The following is a 26612-nucleotide window of genomic DNA, read 5'->3' on the forward strand; positions in this document are numbered from 1 at the left end:
CGTGGCTCTTTTTGTGGCTCTGTTCTTCTTTCATGCCACCTTTTCCCCCAGTGACATCACAAAGGGCCACTTCACCTCGCAACAACTTTTGTCGTACAGACAGACATGCAGACATACTTTGACTTATAGAGAGAGAGATTCTAGAAGACTGTCTTCTAATGTCCATTTTTCAGAGTAGAAAAAAGGCTTTGAAAGGGCGAACAAGAGATTTTTCCCAATGTTTTTTTCATTTCCCCAAAATTATCAAATCCCTGATGGTGTATTGTAAAAGAGGGGCTAAGGAAATAAGAACCTATCATGTATTGTTGAAGGGTTTCATGGCCGGAATCACTGGGTTGTTGTAAGTTTTTCAGGCTATATGGCCATGTTCTGGAAGCATTCTCTCCTGACGTTTCGCCTGCATCTGTGGCAGGCATCCTCAGAGGTTGTGAGGTATGTTGTGAGGTCACAACCTCTGAGGATGCCTGCCATAGATGGAGGTGAAACGTCAGGAGAGAATGCTTCTAGAACATGGCCGTATAGCCTGAAAAACCTACATCAACCAAGAACCTGTAACATGGGGAAAGTCATTTTTTAAAATATAGAATAAGGTATTTGAGGAACTGTTTTGTAAAAAAAAGAGCTTTTCTAAGGGCGAGGGGCATTCTTTATCTGCTCCTCTGTCCTCCAACGTCTCTTCTCTCTCCCTCTTCAGAATGTCTATGTGGTTTTGGATCTCTACGGCCGGGTCACATCCGTCTCCATTGTCAGCTCGACGGCCCTGGAAGAGGCGGACGGCACCAAGCCCCCCTCGGTGACCTCGGAGCCCTACAGTGAGGAAGAGGAGGAGGAAGAGGCCGTCCCGGTGAGTGCTTGGAAGCAGGCAGCCCCCAGTTTTGGCTGAGTGACCTTCTTTGTATTGTCTCCCTTTACGCTTCGCACTCACAATCCATGTATAGCATCATAAACGTGGAAAGAGACCCCAACCTCCTTCTGCCAGTCAAGAAAACACAATCAAAACTGTCCTGACAGATGGCCATCCTGAAATAATATACATTTTTTGGACACGGGGAGGCGGATTGGTGCAAATCAGTCATAAGAATAGGGCAGATGGATAAAGTGCATAAGTGAATTACCGATATTAGGGATAGAGGGCAGTATAAAGTAGAGCATTATATCTTTGGGTTTTATTTATTACTAGCTTGGGGACCCGGCGGTGCCCGGGTTATTTGAGAAAGACATTCTTTACCTGTGCTCCAAGTTCAGTCTAGATCCAATGTCAGCTGGGTTCAGTAAGTGCGGGTGAACTACAACTCCTATATGCAAGTACCATCATCTATGGTCCATCCTCCTCCAAACTGCACCAGGATGTAGAGTAGGTCATTGGGGCTCTGTGTATCAAGTTTGGCTTGATCAACCATTGGTGTGGGTCGCAGTGGTCTCAGGAAGTGAGTGTCACAGTGCTGTGAGGAGTGAACTACAACTTCCACCCTGTGGAGTCAGTCCCCCAAACTCCTACAGAATGTTCAGTTGCTGATCAATTCCTCTGTTTGCTGTGTGCCATAGGAAAAGGTTAAGGAAGAGGCAGTGGGCGGGGTTATGTAAATGAGAGGGAAAGGAACCCTGGGAGGTGTCTTTGGTGGAGGAAAAACAGAAAATCTACGCATGAAAGCCTTCACTTGGGTAGTGGGCAGGATGGCATTTGTGGAGGACATTGGCAGGGCTCTTGGACATGTTCATGGTAACCTGCAATGTCATGGTGCCCAGAACAGGACACAGGGTTCTGTTGCTGTTGTTGTTGTTGTTGTTGTTGTTGTTGTTCCAGGTGAGATCTGACCAGTGTAACTTTCCCTTTCTGCCTCAGGCTGAAAACGAAACACCAGCAGTGACCTCCTCCATGGAGTTCCTTGAAAACCATGGGAAGAACATCCTCCTCTCCAATGGCAACCTGACGGCCGCCCGCGTCTCGAGCTACAACCAGGGGATCGTAGTGGTGGCCCAACCTCTCCCTCAGCAGCAGCTTTTCCAGGTGAGCAGTAAGCCTCATCCCATTTGGGGAGGCTTCTTAGGAATTGCGGGAATCCAAAAAACCTGGAGTTTACCCATGCCTAAGCTAGATCATATGTTAATGTTTTAAATGTTTTATGGTGTCTTATTGATCTTGTTATGGTTTTATATTATATATTAATGGTTTTGAAGGTTTTTATGGTGTTGTGGGGCATTGAATTGTTGCCTCTGTAAACCACCTTGAGTCACCTGTGGGCTGAGAAGGGCGGTATACAAATATGGTAAATAAATAAATAAATAGTTGCAGAGATGCATCCAGGTGAAGCAGTACAAATGTAGGACTGTGATTTAGGAAAACCTGGGTTCCAGTCTCCACTCAGCTATGGAACCTATGGTCTACATGCCCTCCGTCGGTGCACAGACTCTAGATATCAGTTCCTAGAAAAAAAAGAGTGATTGTGAGAGCCTCTCCCTTTTCTAGGGAGTAAGTATTACAGTGTTCCCTCGCTACTTTGCGGTTTGCTTTTTGTGGACTCACTGTTTTGCGGTTTTTTAATGAATATTAATGTAAAATATTTATTGCGGTACTAGCTGTCCCTTGCCACACGTTGCTGTGGCCCACATGGGGGTTCTGTGTGGGAGGTTTGGCCCAGTTCTATCATTGGTGGGGTTCAGATTGCTCTATGATTGTAGGTGAACTATAAATCCCAGCAACTACAACTCCCAAATGACAAAATCAATTTTTTTTTAGTGAAGGACATACATTGGGTTGTTAGGTGACTTGTGTCCAAATTTGGTGTCAATTCGTCCAGCAGTTTTTGAGTTCTGTTAGTCCCACAAACAAACGTTACATTTTTATTTATATAGATATTTGCTGTTTTGTGAGGTTTTGCCCCAAAATGGAGAATAGCCTACAGGAATATAGGACACAGTGTCACGTTGTCAGGGCTCTGCCAATATTTAGAGTAAGTGTATAGATATGATTTGAGGGTAGATGGAGGGACTGTCCAAAGGGAACAACACCTTCCTCCCCATATTAAGTCTGTGCAGGATGAATGGCTGTGGATCTCTCTCCCCTGTTGAGTAGCTGAAATGCTCCTCGCTCAAACAGGGTACCTTCTCTCTCCCAGTTCCAAATAGACTCCCTGAATCCACAGTGGACCTCCTCGCTCTCTTTGGGCGTCATCGGCAGCAACCCCGAGCGGCTCAACTTCCCGGCCACGGCCTGCTCCCTCAAGCGCTCCACCTGGCTGCTGCAGCGGGACTCAGTTTTCCACAACTCCCTCAAGGTGAGGAAAGGCAGGGAGGGCAGGGTGTCGGTTTTTAGAAGCGGGGCCCAGTGTCTCCTGCCTTGCCAAGACTTCTATCGCTGTACTTGGTTCCCCTGAAATATTTCTGGTCTTTCAATACTTTGCACCCTATTTACCTGTTTCTCTACTTGCTGACCACTATAGGCTATACATTTATGTATGTTATTATTATATCCTGGCATATATACCTGCTGTGCAGCATGTCAAGAGGGGCCACTTCCCATCTGCTTTACCCTTTCTCCAACTTTGAGAAGGTGTACCTACATGTCAAGCTCTCTTTGTGGCTTTTTCTTCCCTTCCTCCATTTCCGTTATATTCCTTCTCCCTCTCCTTTTCCTTCCTTGCTTTTTCCTTCCCTTGCTTTCCCTCATACACCTTCACTCCTCTTCTGTCATCTATCTATCTATCTATCTATCTATATCTGTTTTTAGATGTGTGTGTTTTAGCGATGTTGTAACTCGCCTTGAGCCACAATGATGTTATTCCCTATCTCTATCTATCTATCTATCTATCTATCTATCTATCTATTTATCTAGAGATTGGACTGGATGGCCTTTTGGGGTCCCTTCTAACTCTAGGACCCTTCCCTTCTCTTCCCTTCTTTTTCTCTCTTCCCTTCATCCCTCCTTTTCCCCCTTCCTGTCCTTTCTCTTCCCTCCTTTCCTTTCTTTCCTCCCCTCCTTACTTTCCCCCATTCCTTTCCCTTCCTTCCTTCCTTTCTTTTTCTTTCGTTCCCTATCCCTTCCTTCAGATTTCCTTTATTTCCCTTCTTTTTCTCTTTCTTTCTTTCCTTCTTTCTACCTTCCCATCGTATATGTCATTACCTTTCTTTCCCAGTGACATCACAAAGGAATGCTTCACCTGTGAAATCGCACATATGGTATTTCCTGCGCTTGCGCAGACAGTTTGAAATCTAGCAAACGTTTAAGACACTTTTTAGGTGGTAGCCCCGCCCACTCTCCCCTTAGAGTATATAGCCAGTGGGAGGGGCTACTGCTTCAGTTCCTTTTGTCCGTCGCCATTGCAGCAGCTAAGGAATCTTTCTCTCATTTTTGACTAGTGTTTGTGGACTGCATGAATTTCTTTGCTTCAATTTTTATTGTTTTCATTTTAAATTTATTTTTATTTTATTATTGTTATTACCTTAATTTTTTCATGGTTATGGTATGTTGACCACCGCTTTCTTTCCAAGTGTCCCTGTCGTGAGGGGAAAAGCTACCCGATGTTGGGTGCACTGTGTCTGTGGTGCCTGGGGAGAGGCCTTGGGAGTATGATTATGCACCCTCTGCCCTTTTTTTCACTTTTTTTCAGTTTAGTTGACATCCTCTGGAGTCATGAGTTTTGGAATTTGGGGAAGCACGAGAGCTCGCTAGCCAAGAATTCTGGATACTTTTCCAGTTGCAAAATATGATTATAAGCCAGGCAAGGGCAAACTTGGGCACTCCAGGTGTTTTGGACTTCAAGTCTTGTAACTCCTAACAGCCGGTATGCTATTAGGAATGGTGGGAATTGAAGTCCAGAACACCTGGAGGGCCCAGGTTTGCCCAGGTTTGGTTTAGAAGGCCGCAGTTTGAGGATTCCTGGCTTAGACTTGCAGAAGATCATACTTTGGTAATGCTATGGTAATGTCTTTCTCTCCGGGCTCCAGGTTTGTGAGAACTATGGCCCCAACCTGGATACTTGCCCTGAAGGGACGGTTCTGGGCCTCCTGGTAGATGCCAGCAACTGCCTCCACCTCTTCGTCAATGGGATGGACCAAGGGGTGGCCGCGCAGGACATCCCCAGCCCCTGCTACGTCCTCATCGACCTCTATGGACAGTGCGAACAGGTGAGGCTTTGAGAAGAGCAAAGGGAAGCACAGGAAGACCCTGCTGTGGGGTAGATAGGGAGATACAAGTGGTGGCCAGTCATCACTAAGGGAGGCAGTGAGGCTAATTCTACAGCTAGAGAGCTAAGGTGGCTTCTCCAGATGAAGTGTTGCACTCCAAGGCTGGGAACCACCTCCGTACTTAACACACACTCCGGTCCAAGATAAAATAGTAAAGCAGTTTATTGAAGAATATATATGGAAAGCAATTCAGCAAAATAGTATAAAAAAGCCAAAGTCCAAATCTATATAAATAAAAATGTAATGTTCATTTGCGGGATTAACATAACTCCAAAACCATTGGACGAATTGACACCAAATTTGGACACACGACACCTCTCAGGCCAACGAGTGACCATCTATAAAGGCTCTATACCCAAGGAACTACTTTTTCAGGGAGAAGGAACAGGGAATTTTAAAATTAGTGAATCTACCAATACTTATAAGGAACTCACAGGAGGGAGACTGATAAATCAGGGGAGGATATAACTGTGTATAGGTATATCTCTTCTGTGTTACTATGGAGTTTATTTTCCTCAGAGGGTTTAAATATCAATGACATTCACACACAGGCTGTGGTAAAGAGTTAACTATAACAAAACGTTTATTTAACAGATTTAAGTTCCTCTGGTACAAATTGTAATGGTTTCAGAAGTAGTTCAGTGCTTGAATTACAGGTTCCAATCAAAACCTTTAAACTGGGAATCTTATTATTCCACTAAACAGATTCTCCAATACAAACAGCCCAATTCTCCAGGGTCTGTTTACGCCAATAGTTCTTCTTTGAAGCAACTATTAAGAATTTATCACAAGCTAAACTTCCTCCTTTTTCCCTTTTCAATTCCTAACTGCTATCCCCAAACTCCAACTGTCAAAACCCAACTGTCAAAAACTCAAGCCACAGAATTTTTTCTTTATCTAAATATTAGGCTCTGCCCCCTATTTTAACCAATCTTGGCCATCTACCCTTTTCTTCCTTAACAAGGACACGGCCCCTCTAAGAAAACCTAACCTAAGATGACGTCTCCCTGTTTCCTAATCTAAAATGGCTACCGGGGCTTCACTAGGCCCATATCCTAACTGTTAAAGGCAAGGCTTCACCGCACCGTCACTCATAAAAACACAGCGGAAGGGATTTGAAAAGCGAAAAAGCAAAAAGATACTGTAGCGCATGTGCAAAACCTACTCCCCTGGCAAACAAAGCACACAATAGCATATCCACACTCTCTTCTGGACTACAGCTCCCAGTATCTCCTAGAACTGGCCCTTTAGGAGAGGAGAATGATCCAAATGCACTCCTTCCAAGATGCAAGCTTTCTTCTCCTTGGATCTCTTTGAGAGCATCCCAATCCCTGCATATTTCCTATTTTCTATTCCTGGACTGCAACTCCCAGCAATCCTCCAGATAAATAGATTAGATAGAGATAGGTAGGTAAGTAGGTAAGTAGATCGATCAGGAGGACCGCTGGGAGTTGCAGTCCAAGAATAGGTAGAGAAGGAAGAAAGGGGAGAAATGGGAAGGGAAAGAAAAGGGGGGGGGGGAAGGGTAGTGGAAGAGAAGGAAGGAGAGGAAGGAAGAAAACAAGGGAAAGAAAGAGGGAAGGAAGGGAGGAGAGAAAGAGAGAGGGGTTGGCCACAGCAACGCGTGGCGGATACCGCTAGTATCAAGAATAATCCACAGAAATCACAATACAGGAATAGCATCAAAAACCAGGAATATGAAAGCAGAATAAATCCAAAACCTGAGATTCAGGAACAGCCCTCAAAACTTGGAATAATGAGACATGAACAAAAGGAAACATGGAACATCAAACTAGAAATCCCTTGACTTGACACTAGCGTTGCCTGGACTAAAGGACCCATCTGCTGGGCTAGTTAATATAGAGAGAAGATCATGCCTTCTCCCTTGGGAAACTGAGAAGGACTTTTTGGCTAATAGGCGTTTGGGCCTTCGTAAACTTTTTTGAGAAGCTCTATGTTGATGGAACGTAAATCTCCTATCAAACCGCTCAGTAATCTGTCTACCTGGACTTGCAGTGTCCTCCTCTGAACTCCAACCTGCTTCTGAACTTTGCTTCCTGAGTGACCTGCCTTTCAGGAATGTGGCCTTCAGACCACTCATATTCAGGGCTCAAAATCTCTTGCTGGCTCTCCTGCTGACTTGCAGATCCAGAATCCCCAGTGTCATCAGAATGACTAACAGGTCCAGAATCCCCAGAAAGATCAGGTGCAGGCATGATCAAAGACTGAACTACAAAAAGCGATTCCACCTGAACATTAGATTCTGTTGCCTGGGAGTCCATGGAACTCATCTTCTGTGGAGGTTTTCAAGCAGAAGCTAGAAGGCCATCTGTCGGGAATGTTTCAGTTGTGTCTTCCTACATGACAGGAGATAGGATGGCCCTTGGGGGTCTCTTCTGACTCTGATCCCATGATTCTCTGTCTACTCTAGATCAGGCATGAGCAAACTTGGGCCCTCCAGGTGTTTTGGACTCCAACTCCCACAATTCCTAACAGCCTACCGGCTGTTAGGAATTGTGGGAGTTGAAGTCCAAAACACCTGGAGGGCCAAAGTTTACCTATGCTTGCTCTAGTTGATGGTTTGCACAAAGAGATTTCCGTTTCCCGGTAACATCCAGGGCTTCCCTCCTGATCCTCCAGGTTTGATACCTTTCTTAACCCATCGTCCCCTTCTCCATTAGGTTACCATCATCACCAACGACACTCCTGCGGTGGGGGCCGAGGGAGCTGACCCCCATGGACAGGGAGACATGGAGAAGGCTGACATGGTGGACGGTGAGTCTCCCAGGATTCTTCTGTCTGGCTTCGGGATATTTTTTCTTTAATGCTCGGACTTCCCTTTCTCTCTCTTCAGTCTTGAAAAGTTTTATTTTAGGCCCAAATATTTTCCTCAGTTTCGTTGCCAACTTTCAAATTATATTTTTTTTGGGTTGTTGGGATATTTTTGGGATATTGTTTTGCACTGAATATGTCAAACTGGAAGTAATTTGCTCTAAGGCTGATTTATGTGTGTTTTTATCAGTTTGTGGTATCCAGAGAACACTCTTTTAGCATATTTCAGTGGAATTGATTTTTGGGGGTCCAAACCTGCCCCATTCCTGTCATCAGTTGGGGGCCCTTCCCCCTAACACCAACCACTGCTCTGGGATCAGAGTGAAGAGAGGGAGCCAGGAAAACATTTTCACCTTGTCTCCTACACTGTGCTTATAATATAATATAATGTAATGTATATACATATAATTGATGCAATGACATGATCTAGAATTGCTGATCCAGGGGGGCGGGGGGAGGGGGCGTTGTTGAGCTATACATAACTAAGGAATGTATAGAATGTCATTTAAGGAATATTTACTTTTGGAATAATGTATATTGAAATAAGTCCTGTATGGCAAAACTTCGTTGATTGTTGGGATGTAGCAAATAAATAAATTAAAAAATATATTATAATGTAATACAATGAAATACTTGTAGTACTATGATATTATAATTATATATTTTATATTAAATGTAATATTACTAATAATATTACAGTATAATGGTATAGTACAATATAGTAATATTTAATAGTAATATTGTGCTATGGTAATAATATAATATATTGTATTTACATATTATTTGTTGTTTTTTTTAAAATCAATTTTTATTAAGTTTTATACAGTTACAACGAAAGAGGGGGAATAATATAAGAAGATAGAAAAGTAAGAAAAAAGAAAAAAAAGTAGAGGGAAGAGGGAAAAAGGGGGAGAGAAAAAGAAAAAGAAAATAAAAAAAAACCACAAAAAGCAAAAAAGGAAAAAATATAAAAATAAAGGGATGTCGACTCCCTTCTGATTCAGCCCGCATAATGATTTCTTTTTCTATATCTGTTTGTATATATGTATATATATATATATATATATATATATATATATAAAGACCAATAAAGAAAAAATCCTCAGTTCAAATAATAATGTTCTATATTGTTTTCATGTAATCTTCGACTGCTGACCAATTAGTCTCTTTAATTAGATTGCCTGTATTCTTTTTTAATAAAAATGTTAACTTGTCCATGTCCTTTATTTCATTTATCTTATTAATCCAGTGGGATTTTTCAGGGATTTCTTTCTGCTTCCAAACTTTAGCATAAACAATTCTGGCTGCCGTTGTCAAATATGTAAACAGGATGTCTTCATTGGAGTCCAATTCAATATCTCCATCTACAATTCCCAATAAATAATATTCAGCCTTTCTTGGAAATTTCTTTTTAAATAGTTTCTGCATTTCTTCATGAATACTTTTCCAATAATTTTGAGACTCTCTGCAGCTCCACCATTGGTGAAAAAAGGTCCCCTCGTGATCATTACATTTCCAGCAGGCTTTTGGTGTATTTTCATACATGCGATTCAGGCTTACTGGTGTCAAGTACCACCTGTGGAACATTTTCAACCAGTTTTCTTTTAAATCCATTGAATAGGTGTACTTGAGTTTTTTCTTCCAGATTAGTTCCCAATCGCACATTGCTATTGGTCTTTTAAAATTTTCCGCCCATTTTACCATACAGCCTTTTATTAATTCGGTCTCAGTTGACCATTCTAGCAGTTTTTCGTATAGTTTGGTTATACATTTCGTATCAGTTTTTAAAAAATTGTCCCAAAAAACTTCTTTCACTTGGAAGCCTTGTTTCAGATCTTGCAAGTAGTGTTCCTTTATTTGCATATAATGTAGCCATGTTATTTTAGGGAAGCTCTGATTTATTTCCGCTTGAGATTTTAACGTCTCTGTGCCATTTTTTAAAAGTTCTTTATATGTAGGCCAGGTTGTCCAGCCCAGTAACCTTCGTTGTTTCGCTTCCATGGGAGAAACCCATAGAGGCGTCTTGGAATAGAAATATCTTTTATATTTATCCCAGATTCTAATTAGTGACGATCGGATAAAATGATTTCCAAAATTCTTTTCCTTCTGTTCTCTTCCGTACCAAAGATAGGCATGCCAGCCTACACGTAAGTCATGACCCTCTAATGTGAGGAGATTCTCTCTTTTTAATGCTATCCAGTCTTTTAACCAAATTAGGGCATTTGCGTCATGATAAAGACTCAAATTGGGTAATCCAAACCCACCTCTTGTTTTTTTGTCAGTCAAGATTTGATATTTTATTCTTGGTTTTTTACCTTTCCAGACAAATTTCATAAGGTCCTTATTCCACTCCTTGAATTTCTTCAAGTTTCTGATTATTGGGATGTTTTGGAAAAGGTATAATAACTTCGGGAGAACTGACATTTTAATCAATGAGATTCTTCCCAGAAGGGAAAGATTTAGATATTTCCATTTCTCTAAGTTTTTCTGAATCTCTTTCCAAAGTCTTTCGTAGTTATTCGTGAGAAGTTGGGCATTTTTTGAAGTGATCCAGATGCCCAAATATTTCATTTTAGTAACTATTGTGAGGCCCGAGATATCCTTCAATTCTTTCTGTTTTTCTTTTGACATATTCTTTGTTAGAATAACAGTCTTCTGTTTGTTTAATTTAAAACCTGCCAGTTTCCCGAACTTTTCAATCATATTTAACCAATTTTTAATATTTTCTCGTGGGTTTTCTATTATTCCTATTATGTCGTCGGCATAGGCTCTGGCCTTAAATTCTTGTTTACCAATTTTTACCCCCTTGATATTCTGATCATCCTTTAAATTTTTCATCAAAATTTCTAGTGCCATTATAAAGATCAAGGGTGAAATCGGACAGCCTTGCCTAGATCCTTTCCCGATCCCAAATTCGTCGGAAATTTGGCCGTTTATTTGTACTTTTGCCTTTTGACTCTTATAGATCTCTTCAATTGCCGTGATGAACTGATGCCCCAAATCCATTTCTTTCATTAAAATTTTGAAGAAATCCCAATTGAGATTATCAAAGGCCTTTTCCGCATCAATCGCAAGAAAGGCTACTTCTTTTTGGGGATTAGCTTCGAAATATTCAATCAGATCAATAACTGTTCTCAGATTGTCTTTCATATTTCTCTTTGGTAAGAAACCCACTTGCTCCTCCCCTATCCAAACATTTAAAAAGTTTTTTAGTCTTTGGGCCAAAATGTTCGTGAAAATTTTGTAATCCACATTTAGTAGTGAGATAGGCCGGTAGTTTCTTACGTCAGAGGGGTCTGTTTGTTCCTTATGAATTACTGTTATTTCTGCTGAATTCCATGTCTCTGGGATTCCTTGACCTTGGAGTATCCCATTCATCACTATTTTTAACAATGGCATAAGTTCTTTTATGAAGACTTTATAGTAACCTGCGGAGAAACCATCTGGTCCTGGCGCTTTATTTGCGTCCATTTTCCTTATGGCCTCCTCCACTTCCTCCTCTGTGATATCTTTGTTTAAGTCTTTTCTTTGATCTTCGGTGATTTTAGGGATATTAAATTTACTTAAGTATTCTACAACCTCCTCTTTTGGGATTTGGTCACAGGAGTACAGTCTTTCATAATATATTTTAAATTCCTTTAAAATCTCTTTATCCGTCATTACCTCTTTATTCTCAGTCTTAATTTTAATTATTCTTTGTGTCTGTTTCTTTTTACGAACTTGCTTGGACAGCCATTTGCCTGCTTTATTTGCATTTTCGAACTGGTATTGTTTCAAGAATTTTAATTGCTTAGCTTGATCCTCAATTTCGATGCTGCGTCTTTTCTGGTGTAATATTTCTAATTCTTTTATAAGTTTTTTATTACCTGGTTTAATCTTCAGTTGATTTTCTTTTATTTTTAGTTTATTTAGAACCTCCATTTGGGATTTCTGTTTGATTCTATTATTTCTTGCATTATGTTGGATGAAGTGACCCCTCATCACTGCTTTAGCAGCATCCCACATGATATTATGATGCACATCTGGGGTGTTATTTAGTTCCATATATGTTTTGATAAGCTTTTTATAATTCTCCACATCCTGTTCTTTTTTCATTAAATTCTCATTCAATCTCCATCTTCCTTTCACTTTTTTCTGATTAAGAAGAATTTCCAGAGGCGCATGGTCTGAAATATCCCTTGGTAGGATAGTTATATCCGAAATTTTTGTGATAATATTGTTTGTGGCCCAACACATATCTATTCTCGACCATGATTGGTGTCTGTGAGAATAGAATGTGTAGTCCTTCTTGCCCGGGTTCTTCCATCTCCATACGTCTTCCAACTCATAATCATCCTTTAAATCAATCATCTTTTTTGGTAAAGTATTTACCTTTCCTTTTGGAGCTTTTTTCATATTTTTGGTTTTGTCCAATTGACCATTAAGTATACCATTGAAATCCCCTAGAAGTATCAAGTCATCAAATTCTACTTCATCCAATTTTCCCTTAAGATTTTCCACAAATTGGGTTTTAGGCCCATTTGGGGCATAAATATTACATATCAAAATCTTTTGATTGCCAGATAATATTGTGACTGCCACCATTCTTCCCTCTACATCTTTGAAGGATAAATCCGATTGCAGTGATTCCTTAATATAAAGTGCTACCCCCCTTTTCTTTTTTTCAAAAGAGGAGTAGTATAGTTTGCCAATTTTCTTATTTTCTAAATGGGCTATGTGTCTGTGCATGATATGAGTTTCTTGTAAAGCCACAATGTCATACTTTCCCTTTTTTAGTTTATTAAATAACTGTTTCCTTTTACTCGGAGAATTAAGACCATTCGAATTTAAAGAAAGTATTTTTATTTGGTATTCAGTGGCCATGGGAAGTGTCTTCTACATCTGGTCCGGGTTCATCTCTTTCTTCATCTGGGTTAGAAGTTCCTTCGTCGTCCGTTCCTGTATTTTCGTAATCTGGGGAGTTAAATCTTGCTCTTTTGTTTCTTTTGCCCTTTCTGGGTGTAGTTGATGATGCTCCATTGGAGAATTTACGTTGTGGTTTTGGAGACTTATTACTTGATTTCTCTGGGATTTGATCCTTCATTAAGCTTTCGTAGAAGTCCTTTGCTTTCTCAACCGAAGTCAGCCAGTATTTCTGATCATTAAAAGTCGTCATTATGCCTTCCATTCTCTCCCACCTAAATCTTATATTTCTTTTCTTCAATTCCTCAGTGAGGAAGAAGTACTGTCTGCGTCTCATCAATGTTGATTGTAGGAATTCTTTTAACACCGCCACTTTCATTCCATTGAACTGCAATGGGATTTTACTGTTGCTTTGCAGCACCTCATCTCTAGTCCGCTTCCTTACAAATTTAACAATAATGTCTCTAGGGGTGTTGTTCTTTCTTGAATATGTGGTCGATATCCGAAATATCTGGTCTACTTCTTTCTCCAGTTGTTCTGCTGGGACTTTTAAAGCCGTTGCCAGGACGTCTAGAGTAATCTTTCTAATATCCTCATTCGGATTTTCTTGTAGATTTCTTAGTCGCAGTTGATTCTCCAGATCTCTTGACTCCAGTACTTCTTGATTTCTCTCCAATTTCTGTCTTTGTTTTTCCCAGGTAGACATTTTCTCTTCTAATTTCTTTTGAGTTTTTCCCTTCTCCTTTGTTGTTACCTTCAGTTCCTTTATTTCTTGTTTCATGGTAGACATTTCCTTATCCACTTTACTAATTTCTTCTTTAACTTCCTTCTTTATTTCATTTTTTAATTCAGTTTTTAATTCATCAAATTTTGTTTGCATCTCTTTATAATATTTTTCTTGTTTTGCATCCAGATCTTTTATTCCTTTTTCCACAGAGGTTTGTAAGTTGACTTGGGCAATTGCTAAATTCTGAATTTCTTTAACCACATCTTTCAAGGTTGGCTCTTGAGAGCCTTGAGAATTCCTTCTTTGTAGTAATGACTGATCTATTTTCGGATCTTGTTTAATCTTTGTGGTTGGATCTTGTTTCACCTTTGGTGTCGCCATTGTTATCAAATCAGCTAATATTCCAAATTAATTATAGATAGTATACTTGAGAGATTATCACTTTATATTGATTAATTAATCATTAAATTAAATTAAATTAATTCGTTTTTAATTACCTCAGTTGGATCTCCAAAATTAATTCTTTGTATAATGAATCTTTTATATTCCAAAATTAATCAATAATGAAGTAAAACAATAATTGATTATCCAATAGTCAATTACTTATCCAGTAATTAATTCTACTTATTAACTTATAATATTCTAAACTTTAATGGTAATCTTCTTCGATACTTAAATTGAGTTGCCTTCCGTAGCTGTCAATCTTTCAAATCCAGTCTTCTTTATCCTCCGTTTCCGTCGTCCCGTCGTCTCCAGCCTTCCTTCGTTGTCTCCCTTATCTTCCTTGTATCCTTTAATCGCTGGTTGCTCCACTGTGTTTCTTCGCTGGTCCACTCCCTCGTCACTGTCCGCTTGTCTTGCCCTTCTTTGCCTCTTATTTATCTGTCCGCTCTCCTCCTCCCTTCTTTCTCTCCTTCTCTCTGTGCCTCTTATGCAGTATTTCTTACCCTCACTTCCGACCTTCTTAAAATGGCGGATTTTGCTCTTCCGCCCTTCTTATGTCCCTTCCGGTCTTCTGGTGTCCTCCGTATCTCCTCCTATTCACTGTTTCCGCTTTGGCTTCTCTATAGTCTGTGTTCTTCTAAATTCCTCCTCTTCCGGTTCTTCTCACTTCCTCCACTCTGCCATCTGCTTCTTTATTTACACGAAGAGGAGGTGGAAGACAAAACAATATGGCGCCAAGGTCGGAGATTGTTTATTTTACTTAGCGGCTTTCCGTAGCGTTGAACAGCAAGAGGGGGTAAGGGAGAGTCCTAGGGAGAGGGAGGGTTGACCAATACAGTTCAATTCCCGTATTTTTTAAACGGGCACACGGTTTGCCCGTTCTATTAGTTATCCTTCAGCACAGTTAGTTCTCCAAGGCCAATCAAATTGTCCAATACATTCACCTTCGCTTGGTCGGTCGGCCGAATGCCTCCAGATCCTTCTAGTGCTAGTTTATATTAATTTTATATTCTTTTCTCAGTATTTTAGAACTGGGTTTGCTGGGTGTCTTTGCCCCGTTCCTTTGAGTTTTTTTGATCGCGACGCGAAATCAGAAAAAAATAAGAAGTTCTTCTTACCTACCCCTCTCTTTCATTGGAGGGGTATTGTCTGTCTGAAATTCTTGGTTCTTAATTAGATGGGGGGGTGGCGAAAGTTCTTGCCGGGGTTTCCCCCTGCTTCCCACGGTGCAGCCCGCTACCGGCGGATTCTTCCCGGACCCCCTCTGCCCCCACCCTTGAGGGGATAGCGGCTTACGGGGTCTTCGGGTGATCCAACTCGGTTTCGCGTTCCCTCAGCGCTCAATCCGGCTGAGGAGGGGAGCTACTCGCTCTACCCGGCCGTTTCCGTGGGTCCTTGCCAAGGAGCTTCAGCAAGGCACTCCTCTCGCCATGCCATCCCCACCGGAAGTCCGTATTTACATATTATTTGTAAGCTGCTCTGAGTCCCCTTCAGAATGAGAAGAGCGGCATATAAATGTTGTAAATTTATTTATTTATTTACGACATTTATTTCCTCTTCGTGTAGTCTGTGAAAGGCGCACATAATGGGTTTTAGTTCTGCGCATGCGCAGCTCTTTGGAACGTTCTGGAATCTTGTAAAAGAAACATTGTGGCGGAGGACCCGCCCACTCTCCCCAATTCTATAAATGCCCACAGTGGGGACTGCGCCTTAGTTCCTTTTTCCGCGTTAGCAGCTTTAGGATCCTCTCTAGTCTCAATATATTGTATTTACATATTATTTGTAAGCTGCTCTGAGTCCCCTTCAGGGTGAGAAGAGCGGCATATAAATGTTGTAAATTTATTTATTTATTTACGACATTTATATGCCGCCCTTCTCACCCCGAAAGGGACTCAGAGCAGCTTACAAGTAAAAAGTAAATACAATATATTATATTTTTACCCTAACACAATATTAATATTATATATTACATTCTACTATAACATTATACTGTGATATTATTAGTAATATTACATTTAATATAAAATATATAATTATAATGTCATATTATTAGTAGTAGTAATATATTTTATTACATCATAATACTATCAATATTATATGTATATACAATATATTATATTATATTATATTATATTATATTATATTATATTATATTATAAGCACAGTACAGGAGACAAGATGCAACTGCCTTCCTGGCCCCTCTCTTCACTTTGATCTCATTGCTAATATTATAATGTAATACATTGTACTACTACTAATAATAATAAAATATTATAATTATATATTTTATATTACATGTAATATTGCTAATAATATTACAGTATAATGGTATAGTATACAATAGTAATATATAATACTAATAATGTACTATGGTAGTAATATAATACATTGTTTTTACATATTACTTGTAAGCCTCTCTGAGTCCCTTTCGGGGCGAAAAGGGCGGCATATAAATGTAAATAAATAAATAAATTCCTTTGCCCCAAGTTTTGTTCTCTTCCCATTGCAAACGCTGCTTTTCTTCCATCCCAGGGATCAAGGAGAGTGTATGTTGGACTCCCCCAGTGGATTTGAACACCACCAAGACCTGTGAATACCATGCACTCTGCGCACGCTTCAAGGACCTCCTCCTCCTCCCAGGTGGGAATGATGTTTGGGGCCAAAGCAAACCACAACTGCAAGATTGGGCCATGTTTCTCTAGCCTGTGTTGGATGCTTATGAGGAGGTGCTACAGCAGGCATGGCCAAACTTCAGCCCTCAGGGTGTTTTGGACTTTAACTTCCAGAATTTCTAGTTGTTAGGAATTGTGCGAGTTGAAGTCCAAAACGCCCAAAGGGACAAAGTTGGTCATGCCTGTGTTATATCATTTCTCTCCTTCTCTGCAGATGATTATTTTGCTGAAGACCCCAAGTTCAGCCTTTGCTACTGTGAGTCTTGCCACAAACTCCGAGGGGATGAGCCCTACTACAAGCGAGGGGAGCCGCCCCGGGATTACGCCTTGCCCTTTGGATGGTGCCGCTTCAACCTCAGGTATGGGACGGAGCAGGGTCATCAAACAGCAAGCCTTCCTGGGACCAGAGGGGTGGCCTTTGGGTTCCACTCCATCTCTGGGAGGCAAACCAGGAAGATTACAGTCTGCATTTAGAGTTTAACATTGGCAGGTTGGATTGATGTGGCTTCTCGGTAGCACCTGGAGACTCAAGGCAGCTAACAATCCCACACTTTAAGTAAAAGTAAAGGTTTCCCTTGACATTAAGTCTAGTTGTGTTCAACTTTGGGGGATTGGTACTCATCTCCATTTCCAAGCCAAAGAGCCAGCATCGTCCATAGACACCTCAAAGGTCACGTGGCTAGCATGACAGTATGGAGCGCCTTTAAAACAACAACAACAACAACAAAAATCTGTATTTATAAACTGCTCTATCTCCCCAAGGGGACTCAGAGTGGTTTCCAAGTGACATAATCAATACATACAAAGAGAACAGCATGAACATAAAATTAACAAGACAAAATAAGCATTAAAAACCATATATTTAAAATGATCCTGCCTGTTCAAGGCAGTTTAAAAGGCCGGGCCGGGCTATTTATTTATTATTTTTTAAGAACTTTCGTATACCGGTCTTCTCACCTCCGTAGAGGGACTCAGGCCGGTTTTCAACAATAGTATACAAACAATCGTTTAAAAACATCGCATTCCGTATTACACTAAGACATTAAAAAACCAAAAAATACAATCATATCATTACAATGGCCAAGTCGTCATAATAAAATCGTTGTTCATCACCATCCATCCATGTAGCCATGAGTTATTGACTCACTCGTCAAATGCCAGTTTCCAGAGCCAGGTTTTCACCTGTTTTTTAAATGTCAGGAGAGAAGGGGCAGTTCTAATCTCCATTGGGAGGGAGTTCCAGAGCCGAGGGGCCACCACCGAGAAGGCCCTGTCTCTCGTCCCCACCAGGCGCGCTTGCGAGGATGGTGGGACCGAGAGCAGGGCCCCTCCAGATGATCTTAACAATTTTAGTGCAATTTTAGAGGGCCCAGGAAATTAGGTAGAGTCTATGGCTGTACATTACCTTCCCTCTGAAGCAGTACCTATTGATCTACTCACATTTGCATGGTTTCGAACTGCTAGGTTGGCAGAAGCTGGGGCTAACAGCGGGAGCTCACCCCGGCCCCTGGATTCAAACCGCCAACTTTTTAATCAGCAAGTTCAGCAGCTCAGCGGTTTAACTTGGCACACCACCAGGGACTTATTATTATTATTATTATTACAGTAGAGTCCTGCTTATCGAACAAAAACGGGCCGGCAAAACGTTGGATAAACTAAAATGTTGGATAATAACGCAGGATTAAGGAAATATGGAGATATGATAGCCGTGTATAAATATGTGAGAGGAAGCCACAGGGAGGAGGAGGGAGCAAGCTTGTTTTCTGCTTCCCTGGAGACTAGGACGTGGAACAATGGCTTCAAACTACAAGAGAGGAGATTCCATCTGAACATGAGGAAGAACTTCCTGACTGTGAGAGCCGTTCAGCAGTGGAACTCTCTGCCCCGGAGTGTGGTGGAGGCTCCTTCTTTGGAAGCTTTTAAACAGAGGCTGCTTCTTGGCAGAATGGGGTTGGACTGGATGGCCCAGGAGGTCTCTTCCAACTCTTTGATTCTATGATTCTGTGAAAAACCTATTAAACGTCAAATTACGTTATGTTTTTACAAATTAAGCACAAAAACATTATATTTTTACAACAAATCGGCAAAAAAAGCAGTTCAATACATGGTAACGTTATGTAGTAATTACTGTGTTTACGAATTTAGCACCAAAACATCTCAATGTATTGAAATAGCTGTGGATCCGGGCAGGAGGCAGACTGCTTTGGATAATACAGAACGCTGGATTAGCGAAGGTTGGATAAGTGAGACTGCTGTACTATAGGGCGGTTTCGTTTCGTAATTTCGTAATTCGTTAAAAATTCGTTATTTTTTTTATAATGAAGCGATAACGAACCTTTCAGGAGCAACTAAAAAACTGAACGAATTTTTAAATTCGTTTCGTAATTGTTTCGAATTTGTTTTGTATCGTTTCGTTATCGTTTTGAAATCGTTTCGTTATTATTTCCGCATGTCTGGTGCAAGTTTTATAGTTGTTGTTTGTTTTATCACACCAACAGTCAACAACAGAGGGAGAGGGAAGCTTCAGAAGTTCCCCCTGTCCCATTTGGAGGTTTTTTAGCGTATTGCGCGGTCGCGTCCGCCATTAACGAATCAATTTGTTATTGTTTCAAAATTGTTTCGTATTGTTTTGTAATTTTACGAAATTTTGTAAATATCGAACTTTTTTAAAGAAAAATTTCGGAATTCTTTTAAAAAACGAAACGCAAAAAACCCCTAAAAACGAATCGATTTTAGAAACAAATTTTTCCGTGGTTGCCCAGCCCTACTGTACTACTATTATTAGTAACTTTATTTACATCGCATCTTTTCCCCCGTGGAGACTCAAGTCCGCTCACAATCCCACACTTTAGTCAAGTTGACATACTTCTTGATGGAATTTCACTTTCTGTTTCTGCTTCATATCTGTCTGCTCTTTGTAGGGTGAATCCCCGGCTGGAGGTGGCCAGCACGTCTAAGAAGTGGCACATGGCCTTTCATGGGACGAGCGTCGGGGCCATTCGGCGCATGTTGGATCAAGGAGAGCTGGTGCCTGGTAAGGAACTAGAGATTTCTCCCTGAACAGGTCTGGGGCAGGCCTGGGCAAACTTGGGCCCTCTGGGTGTTTTGGACTTCAGCTCCCACCATTCCTAACAGCCTCAGGCCCCTTCCTTTTCCCCCTCAGCCGCTTAAGCGGCTGAGGGGGAAAAGGAAAGGGCCTGAGGCTGTTAGGAATGGTGGGAGCTGAAGTCCAAAACAACTGCAAGGTCCACATGTTATTTTGGATGGAAACCTTTGCTTGTTATCAAATACTTCCCCTCTCTTTTTCGATTTCCTGGCCCCACAGGAAGTACCTCCATCTTGAGCTGCCGCCCGGTCAAGGCGGACCCCCAGGGAGGAGGGGGCGGAGGTGGGGGTGGCGGCGGAGGTGGGGGCAGCGGCAGCGGAGGGTACCTCGAGTCGGAGGAGAACTGTTCGCAAAGCCGGGAGGAACTCCAGCGCGTCCTGCTGTCGCCGACTCTGCGCTACGCCGGGCTGGAGCCTTTTGCCACCAAAGTGCAGTACGTATCCTGGGTGTGGTTGCCCAGCGTGGAAACGACCGGGAAGGGCCCCTCTCCCTTGAATGGTTTTGCCCCGGACCTGATCCTGCCATACGCAACTCCTGCTGAAATTCCCCTCTTCTGCACCGCCAGTAAAGGCGCCTGTGCGGTGGCAACCCCAAATATACGATCCTAGAGTTGAAGAGACACAAGAGCCATCCAGTCTAACTCTATTCTACCATGCAGGAAGACACAATCAAAGCACCCCCGACAGATAGCCATCCAGCCTCTGCTTAACAGTCTCCATCATCTCCCTCCCCCTAGCACTAACTGCCACTCTGGGCCAGAGTGAAGAGAGAGGGGGCCAGGGACAGTTCCACCTTGTCTCCTGTGCTATGCTAATAACATAACATAACATAACATAACATAACATTCAAATGACCCCCGACAGATGGCCATCCAGCCTCTGCTTAACAGTCTCCATCATCTTCCTTCCCCCAGCACCAACTGCCACTCTGGGCCAGAGTGAAGAGAGAGGGGGCCAGGGGACAGTTCCACCTTGTCTCCTGCGCTATGCTAATAATATAACATAACATAACATAGTATTATAATATAATATAATATAATATAATATAATATAATATAATATAATAATGTGTCCAAATTTGGTATCAATTCGTCTAGTGGTTTTTGAGTTGAATTGGGTCCGGTAGATGAATGGCAGCCAGTGGAGCTGCTTGAACAGGAGGGATGGCCGCTCCCTGTAAGGAGCCCCAGTTAACAGCCTGGCTGTCGCCTGTTGGATCAGCTGACATTTCTGGACCGTTTTCAAGGGCAGCCCCACGTAGAGTGCATTGCAGTAATCCAGTCTAGAGGTGACCAAGGCAGAAGGAGGACAGTGTGGGGGGCTGCCTAATCTCCCTAGGCATGGTGTTCGAAAGACCTCCGTAGGTAGTTAATACTGCTCTCTGACCTTTTTTCCAGATTCAAAGACCCCAAGTCTCACCGGCAGCACACCGCCCAGGTGGCCTTCCAGGTGTGCGTCCGGCCGGGGTCTTACAAGGTGTGTGCCCAGTCGCTGGCGGCGCCTGAGCCCCTGGACCCCCGCTTCAGCAGTGCCGAGATCGAGTGGGTCACCAAGGAGAAAGGCGCCACGGTCTTGTACGGCCTCCTCGTCCGGGTGGAGTGAGAGCCCCCTCCTCGTCCTCGAATGGGATCGGGATCCTTACGACCGACCGAAGTGCCATGGCATCGGAGGCGGGGGACAAGGGGAGTGGGTGGGCCTGGGTCTTGCCAAAAACTGATTCCGCCCTTGGCCGGAGACCCTTGGCCGACGACCTGCCCTCTTACGCACAGACCGGGTGGAGCCTGCGGTTCCGACACACGCTTCACACAATGGGCACAAGAGGCTCGCTGGGAGGGGAGACACAGCGGCGGCGCAACCCCTCTTCCTCCTCCTCCTCCTCCTCCTCCTCCTCGGTGGCTGCTGTCCCCTCTTCTCCCCTTTCCCCCCCTTTTTTTTGCACAGAGGCGAGACAAAGCGAGGGGGAGGGAGGGCCAGGTGTGGAGTGTGGAGTGGAACCTTTTATTTACAAAGCATGAAGAAGGGTTTTAAGGGTTTTTTGGCGGGGCACCGGGTGGGGGACGGCAGCGGGATGATGGAGAGTTGTGTAGTGGCCACAAATGGACTTGGTTGACTTTTGTTTCCCCACTGGGATGGGAGGGAGGGAGGGCGGCCTTTCCCGAAGGTCCTTCTCTACTGACAGAACTTCCTTTTCCCTCCTTCCCTCCCTCCCCACATCTCTTTCAACCCCTTTGTATTAATTGGGGGAAGAGTTGGGATGAATGAATTGTTTTGCGTGGGAAAGAGAAATCGGTAGGCTTGCGATCCAAGCAGGGTTAGACCTTTTAGAAAGATGTGTGTTTTGTTGGGCCGGTGGAAGTGGAAAACCCCACCATCTTGTCCCGAAGAGGCAAATTTATTATCATTACTATTATTATCAGAGATGGGGGAGGATTTTGCCTTTGTAGTCCTGTTTGTGTCAGCATTGTCCTCCGTGGAAGCTCGCTTAATTTCGCTCTTCCCAAAAAACCAGATTCCTCCTGCCAAGAAAGTCCTAGACAATCAAGGCGAGGAGGCAAGAAATGGGAAAAGTGCGAGCTTGCTAGAGTTTTAATTCACGCAGACAATTAAACCCATTTTGAAGGTTTGAAGTGAGCAGCTGGGTTTGGAAGGACGTCCCATTGATTTGCAGATGGACTCAAAATAGGGTCATTCTTTCGCTGCACCCACCGAAGATTAAGCGTCCCGAGAATCCCTCAAATAAGACAAGCACACCTCTGACATTCAGACTTTTTGGGTTCATTTTCCTGCTCATTTTCTTCCATTTGGACAGTTGCCTTGATCCATCCCTTGGTATATGATTTTTTTTTTGGTTCTCTTCCCCTCCCTTCCCTTATTTATTTATTTTTGTGTTGGTTGTCAAACAAATAAACAAACAAACAAAAATGTGAATTGTTTAAAAGGGGCGGGGAAGGGTACAAGGCTCAAAAACGGCCACCCTTTTTCTCCCCCTTTGATTTCTATTATATTTTAAATGGTATTTATGCTGCTTTTTTCACTTTATGTGTTGGAAAAATGACATGCATTACTTTTTGTACATCTGTCTCGAGCTGAAAGGGTTTATTTTTTTTCTTTTTGTCGTTGTTGTCTTTGTTCCAGACAAAAAGTTTAAAAGGTTGTACAGCGCGTTCTCCCTCCTCTCCCATCTTGCAAGGGTTTATAAACCACAATTCAACTGGTTTTATGTCTTTTTGTGTGTTTGTCCTTCTCCAGAACCTTCCCAATATGAGACACAGGTCTTTGGCAAGCAACAAACCTGTGACGCCTCTCTCTCTTGAGCAACGTTTTGTTGGGTAGCTTAAAATGGGAATGACGCATCGTCTTGAATAACAAATAGTTTGAACTGTGTATTCTGTGTTTTTTGATTGACCACAACAGACTGGATGGAGCTTGCACAGTGAATTTCAACAGACTGTTTAGCAGGAATAATGCAATGCATAGAACAGGATGAGTGACTCCAGGCTTGAAAGCTATGGATGGGAAAAGGATCTTGAAGGTTGCATCGACACACTTCGCTTATGCACTACTAAGGGTGCATCTACACTCTAGAAATGATTTTTGATGTTTTATCATCCTTGTGGGAGGCTTCTCTCATGTCCCCGCATGAGGAGCTGGAGCTAATAGAGGGAGCTCATCCGCCTCTCCCCGGATTTGAACCTGCGACCTGTCGGTCTTCAGTCCTGCTGGCACAGGGATATTGTTACATATTATTCTTAATATATTGTTGTTACATATTATTCTTAATATATTATTCATATATAATATACTACATATTATTCCATATATTGTTGTTGTTCATTCATTCAGTCGTCTCCGACTCTTCGTGACCTCATGGACCAGCCCACGCCAGAGCTCCCTGTCGGCCATCACCATCCCCAGCTCCTTCAAGATCAGTCCAGTCACTTCAAGGATGCCATCCATCCATCTTGCCCTTGGTCGGCCCCTCTTCCTTTTGCCTTCCACTTTCCCCAGCATCACTCCCTTCTCTAGGCTTTGCTGTCTCCTCATGATGTGGCCAAAGGACTTCCACTTTGTCTCCAGTATCCTTCCCTCCAGTGAGCAGCCGGGCTTTATTTCCTGGAGGATGGACTGGTTGGATCTTCTCGCAGTCCAAGGCACTCTCAGCACTTTCCTCCAACACCACAGCTCAAAAGCCTCTCTCTTCCTTCGCTCAGCCTTCCCGAAGGTCCAGCTCTCACATCCGTAGGTGACTCCAGGGAATACCATGGCTTTGACTAGGCAATGGATCTTTGTGGCCAGTCTGATGTCTCTACTCTTTACTATTTTATCGAGACTGGACATTGCTCTCCTCCCAAGAAGGAAGCGTCTTCTGATTTCCTGGCTACAGTCTGCATCTGCACTCATCTTTGCGCCTAGAAATACAAACCCTGTCACGGCCTCCACATTTTCTCCCTCTATTTTCCAGTTGTCAATCATTCTTGTTGCCATAATCTTGGTTTCCCCTTCGTGTAGTCTGTGAAATTCGCACATAATGGGTTTTGTTCTGTGCATGCGCAGCCGTTCGGAACCTTCTAGAATTTTCAAATAGAAACTTTTAATTGGCGGACGCCCCGCCCAAACTCCCCATACTATAAATGCCCAAGGCGGGAAACCTCGGCTCAGTTCCTTTTCCGCGATCAGCAGCGTTTGGAACCTCTCTAGCGAGTTACTAGCGGACCGTTTTTTCTCTCTTTTGGACTCGGAAAACCTTTCGGATTTGTGATTTTCTCCTGTCCATCGACCACGGAACGTTTTTTCGACTACTCTCAGGCCAGTCCTCATCTTGCAATGAGCACCTCTTTCTTTAAAAAATGCAGCTCTTGCGGCGGCAAGGTGCCCGACTCAGACGGGCATTCCATGTGTCTGCTCTGCCTAGGGGAATCCCACCGGCCCCAATCCTGCCAAGTGTGCTTGGCTTTTACCCCCAGGGCTCGGAAGGACAGAGAGTCCAGGCTCAAAGCCCTGCTGTATGAAAGAGCCTTAGCCCCTACCTCCACCCGAGCGGAGAAGCGCCCGGCCTCTGAGGCGCTTTCTGAGCCCCAGGAAGACCGGGATTCGGGGCTAGCTCCCTCCCAGCTATCCCTGCAAGAGCAGGGAACGGGGGACGACTCCCAACCGGGACCCGCGAAAAAGCCCAAGCCGCCGAAACAGGGGAAAACATCCCATAAACACAAAGATGGGCTCAAGAAGGGAAAGAAGAAGGGGCAACTCGACGGCAATTCGCCCCCAAGCCCCCATGCAACAAGAGGCGCAGCCCAGCGAGGCGCTGATGCCCCTGCAGGGGCGCGGGGAGAAACACCACAAATGGCGGATCAAGCGGCCAGATCGGAGGAAATGGCACCGAGCCCCCCAACGCTCTCCCCCGCCGAGGGGCATCCAGTGAGCAGCGCGCTCCAGGCCGCCCCGATATTAGCCACGGGGCCTCCTTTAACTGCTGACTTACCTGTTGTCTCCCAAGAGGCAGGAGAAGCCTTAACCCCGCCTGGGCTGCCTCAGCAAGGCCAAGATCCCCCCTCTCCACCAGCAGTGCAAAGGAGAGATGGGGGAAGGGGACGCTCCTTGGAGCGCTGCTCGCGCCACGTGCATCGGCACCGACGCAGATCCCCATCCATTAGCTCATGGAGCTCACGATCCCGCAGCCCAGTGGGATCTTACTATGGAAGGGATTACTCCCCGGAGTGCCACCACCCTAGATGCCTCAGGGAATGCGCTCAGTATAAGTATGCCCTTCCTCATATGGAGAGAGGCTGTTGCCGCCATGTTTCTTGCTGCCAATACGCAGAGCACTCCCTCCCTCCTACTGGGGCCACGCCCCCTAGCGCAAGCCTCGCCCATGCGGGGGCGGCATCTTCAGCTCCTCCTCACCCCGGAACCGTGGCGCAGCCTTCACGGGCTGTCGTGCAGCAACCCAACCAGCCCAGCGCCACACCAGCGCCACCTGCTGCGGGCCCCTCGGTTCCAGCACCCAAAGCCTCGGCACCGAGAGCTGCAACCCCAGGGGCCGATGCTGTTTTTCTCTCAGGCTCCTCGGATTCAGAGGACCGCCCCCACTCCCCCCCGGAGCCACAACCTGACTCAGAAGCACTCTCCGCTGAGGAGCTTGGGGGCTTCTCTGCTCTGTTGATAAGGCTTTCAAAGGCCCTGCAATTGCTGGTGCCCCAGTCAACAAAGGTCGTAGAGGACCCGATGTTTCCCTCCTCCAAACAACATGACCCTCCAACGACTGTCCTGCCCTCCCTTCCTTTCCTTCTGCACCTCAGCAAGGCGGAGGGTGTTGCCCCGTCAGCAGTGCCCGCAACACCTAAGCGCGCAGAAAATCTCTACAAGGTGGATCTCTCTGCTGCTCCGTGGCTAGCCAAGCAGCCTAAGCCCAATTCCATCGTAGTGGATGTTAGCCAGCCTCGCCCCTCCCAGAGATCCCAGTCCACCCCCTCTGATAAAGAAGGGAAGAAGCTGGAAATGTTGGGGAAGAAGATCTACGCTTCGGCCTGCCTTGCCTCCAGGATGGCCCATTATGGGGCTTACATGGCAGGCTACCAAGAACACCTGTGGGGCAAGATAGCGGGATACTTCGACATGCTCCCGCCAAGCGAGCAGATGCTGGCAAAAGCCTTCCACCAGGAAGCGACTCTGCTGGCCTCCTTTCAAAAAGACCTGGCCAAACATACAGCCGACGCTGCGGGCAAGCTTCTAGCGACAGCGGTGGCCTT

At 43.8% G+C, this 26612-nt stretch overlaps 1 protein-coding gene across 1 annotated transcript in view; it reads left to right on the plus strand.

Moving 5' to 3' along the window:
- Positions 1-23082, plus strand: part of NEURL4 (neuralized E3 ubiquitin protein ligase 4) — a 56040-nt gene extending 32958 nt beyond the window's left edge. Inside the window, exons 20-29 of the mRNA XM_067469692.1 lie at positions 695-844; positions 1844-2008; positions 3117-3275; positions 4945-5124; positions 7866-7959; positions 16622-16729; positions 16976-17120; positions 19683-19795; positions 20087-20300; positions 21264-23082. Coding sequence (XP_067325793.1) covers positions 695-844; positions 1844-2008; positions 3117-3275; positions 4945-5124; positions 7866-7959; positions 16622-16729; positions 16976-17120; positions 19683-19795; positions 20087-20300; positions 21264-21468 — 1533 coding nt within the window. The 3' untranslated portion in view covers positions 21469-23082. The remainder of the gene's footprint in view (positions 1-694; positions 845-1843; positions 2009-3116; positions 3276-4944; positions 5125-7865; positions 7960-16621; positions 16730-16975; positions 17121-19682; positions 19796-20086; positions 20301-21263) is intronic.
- Positions 23083-26612: the final 3530 nt, after the last annotated feature.

This window comes from Anolis sagrei, chromosome 6, assembly GCF_037176765.1.
Source record: "Anolis sagrei isolate rAnoSag1 chromosome 6, rAnoSag1.mat, whole genome shotgun sequence".
Taxonomy (NCBI): Eukaryota; Metazoa; Chordata; class Lepidosauria; order Squamata; family Dactyloidae; genus Anolis; species Anolis sagrei.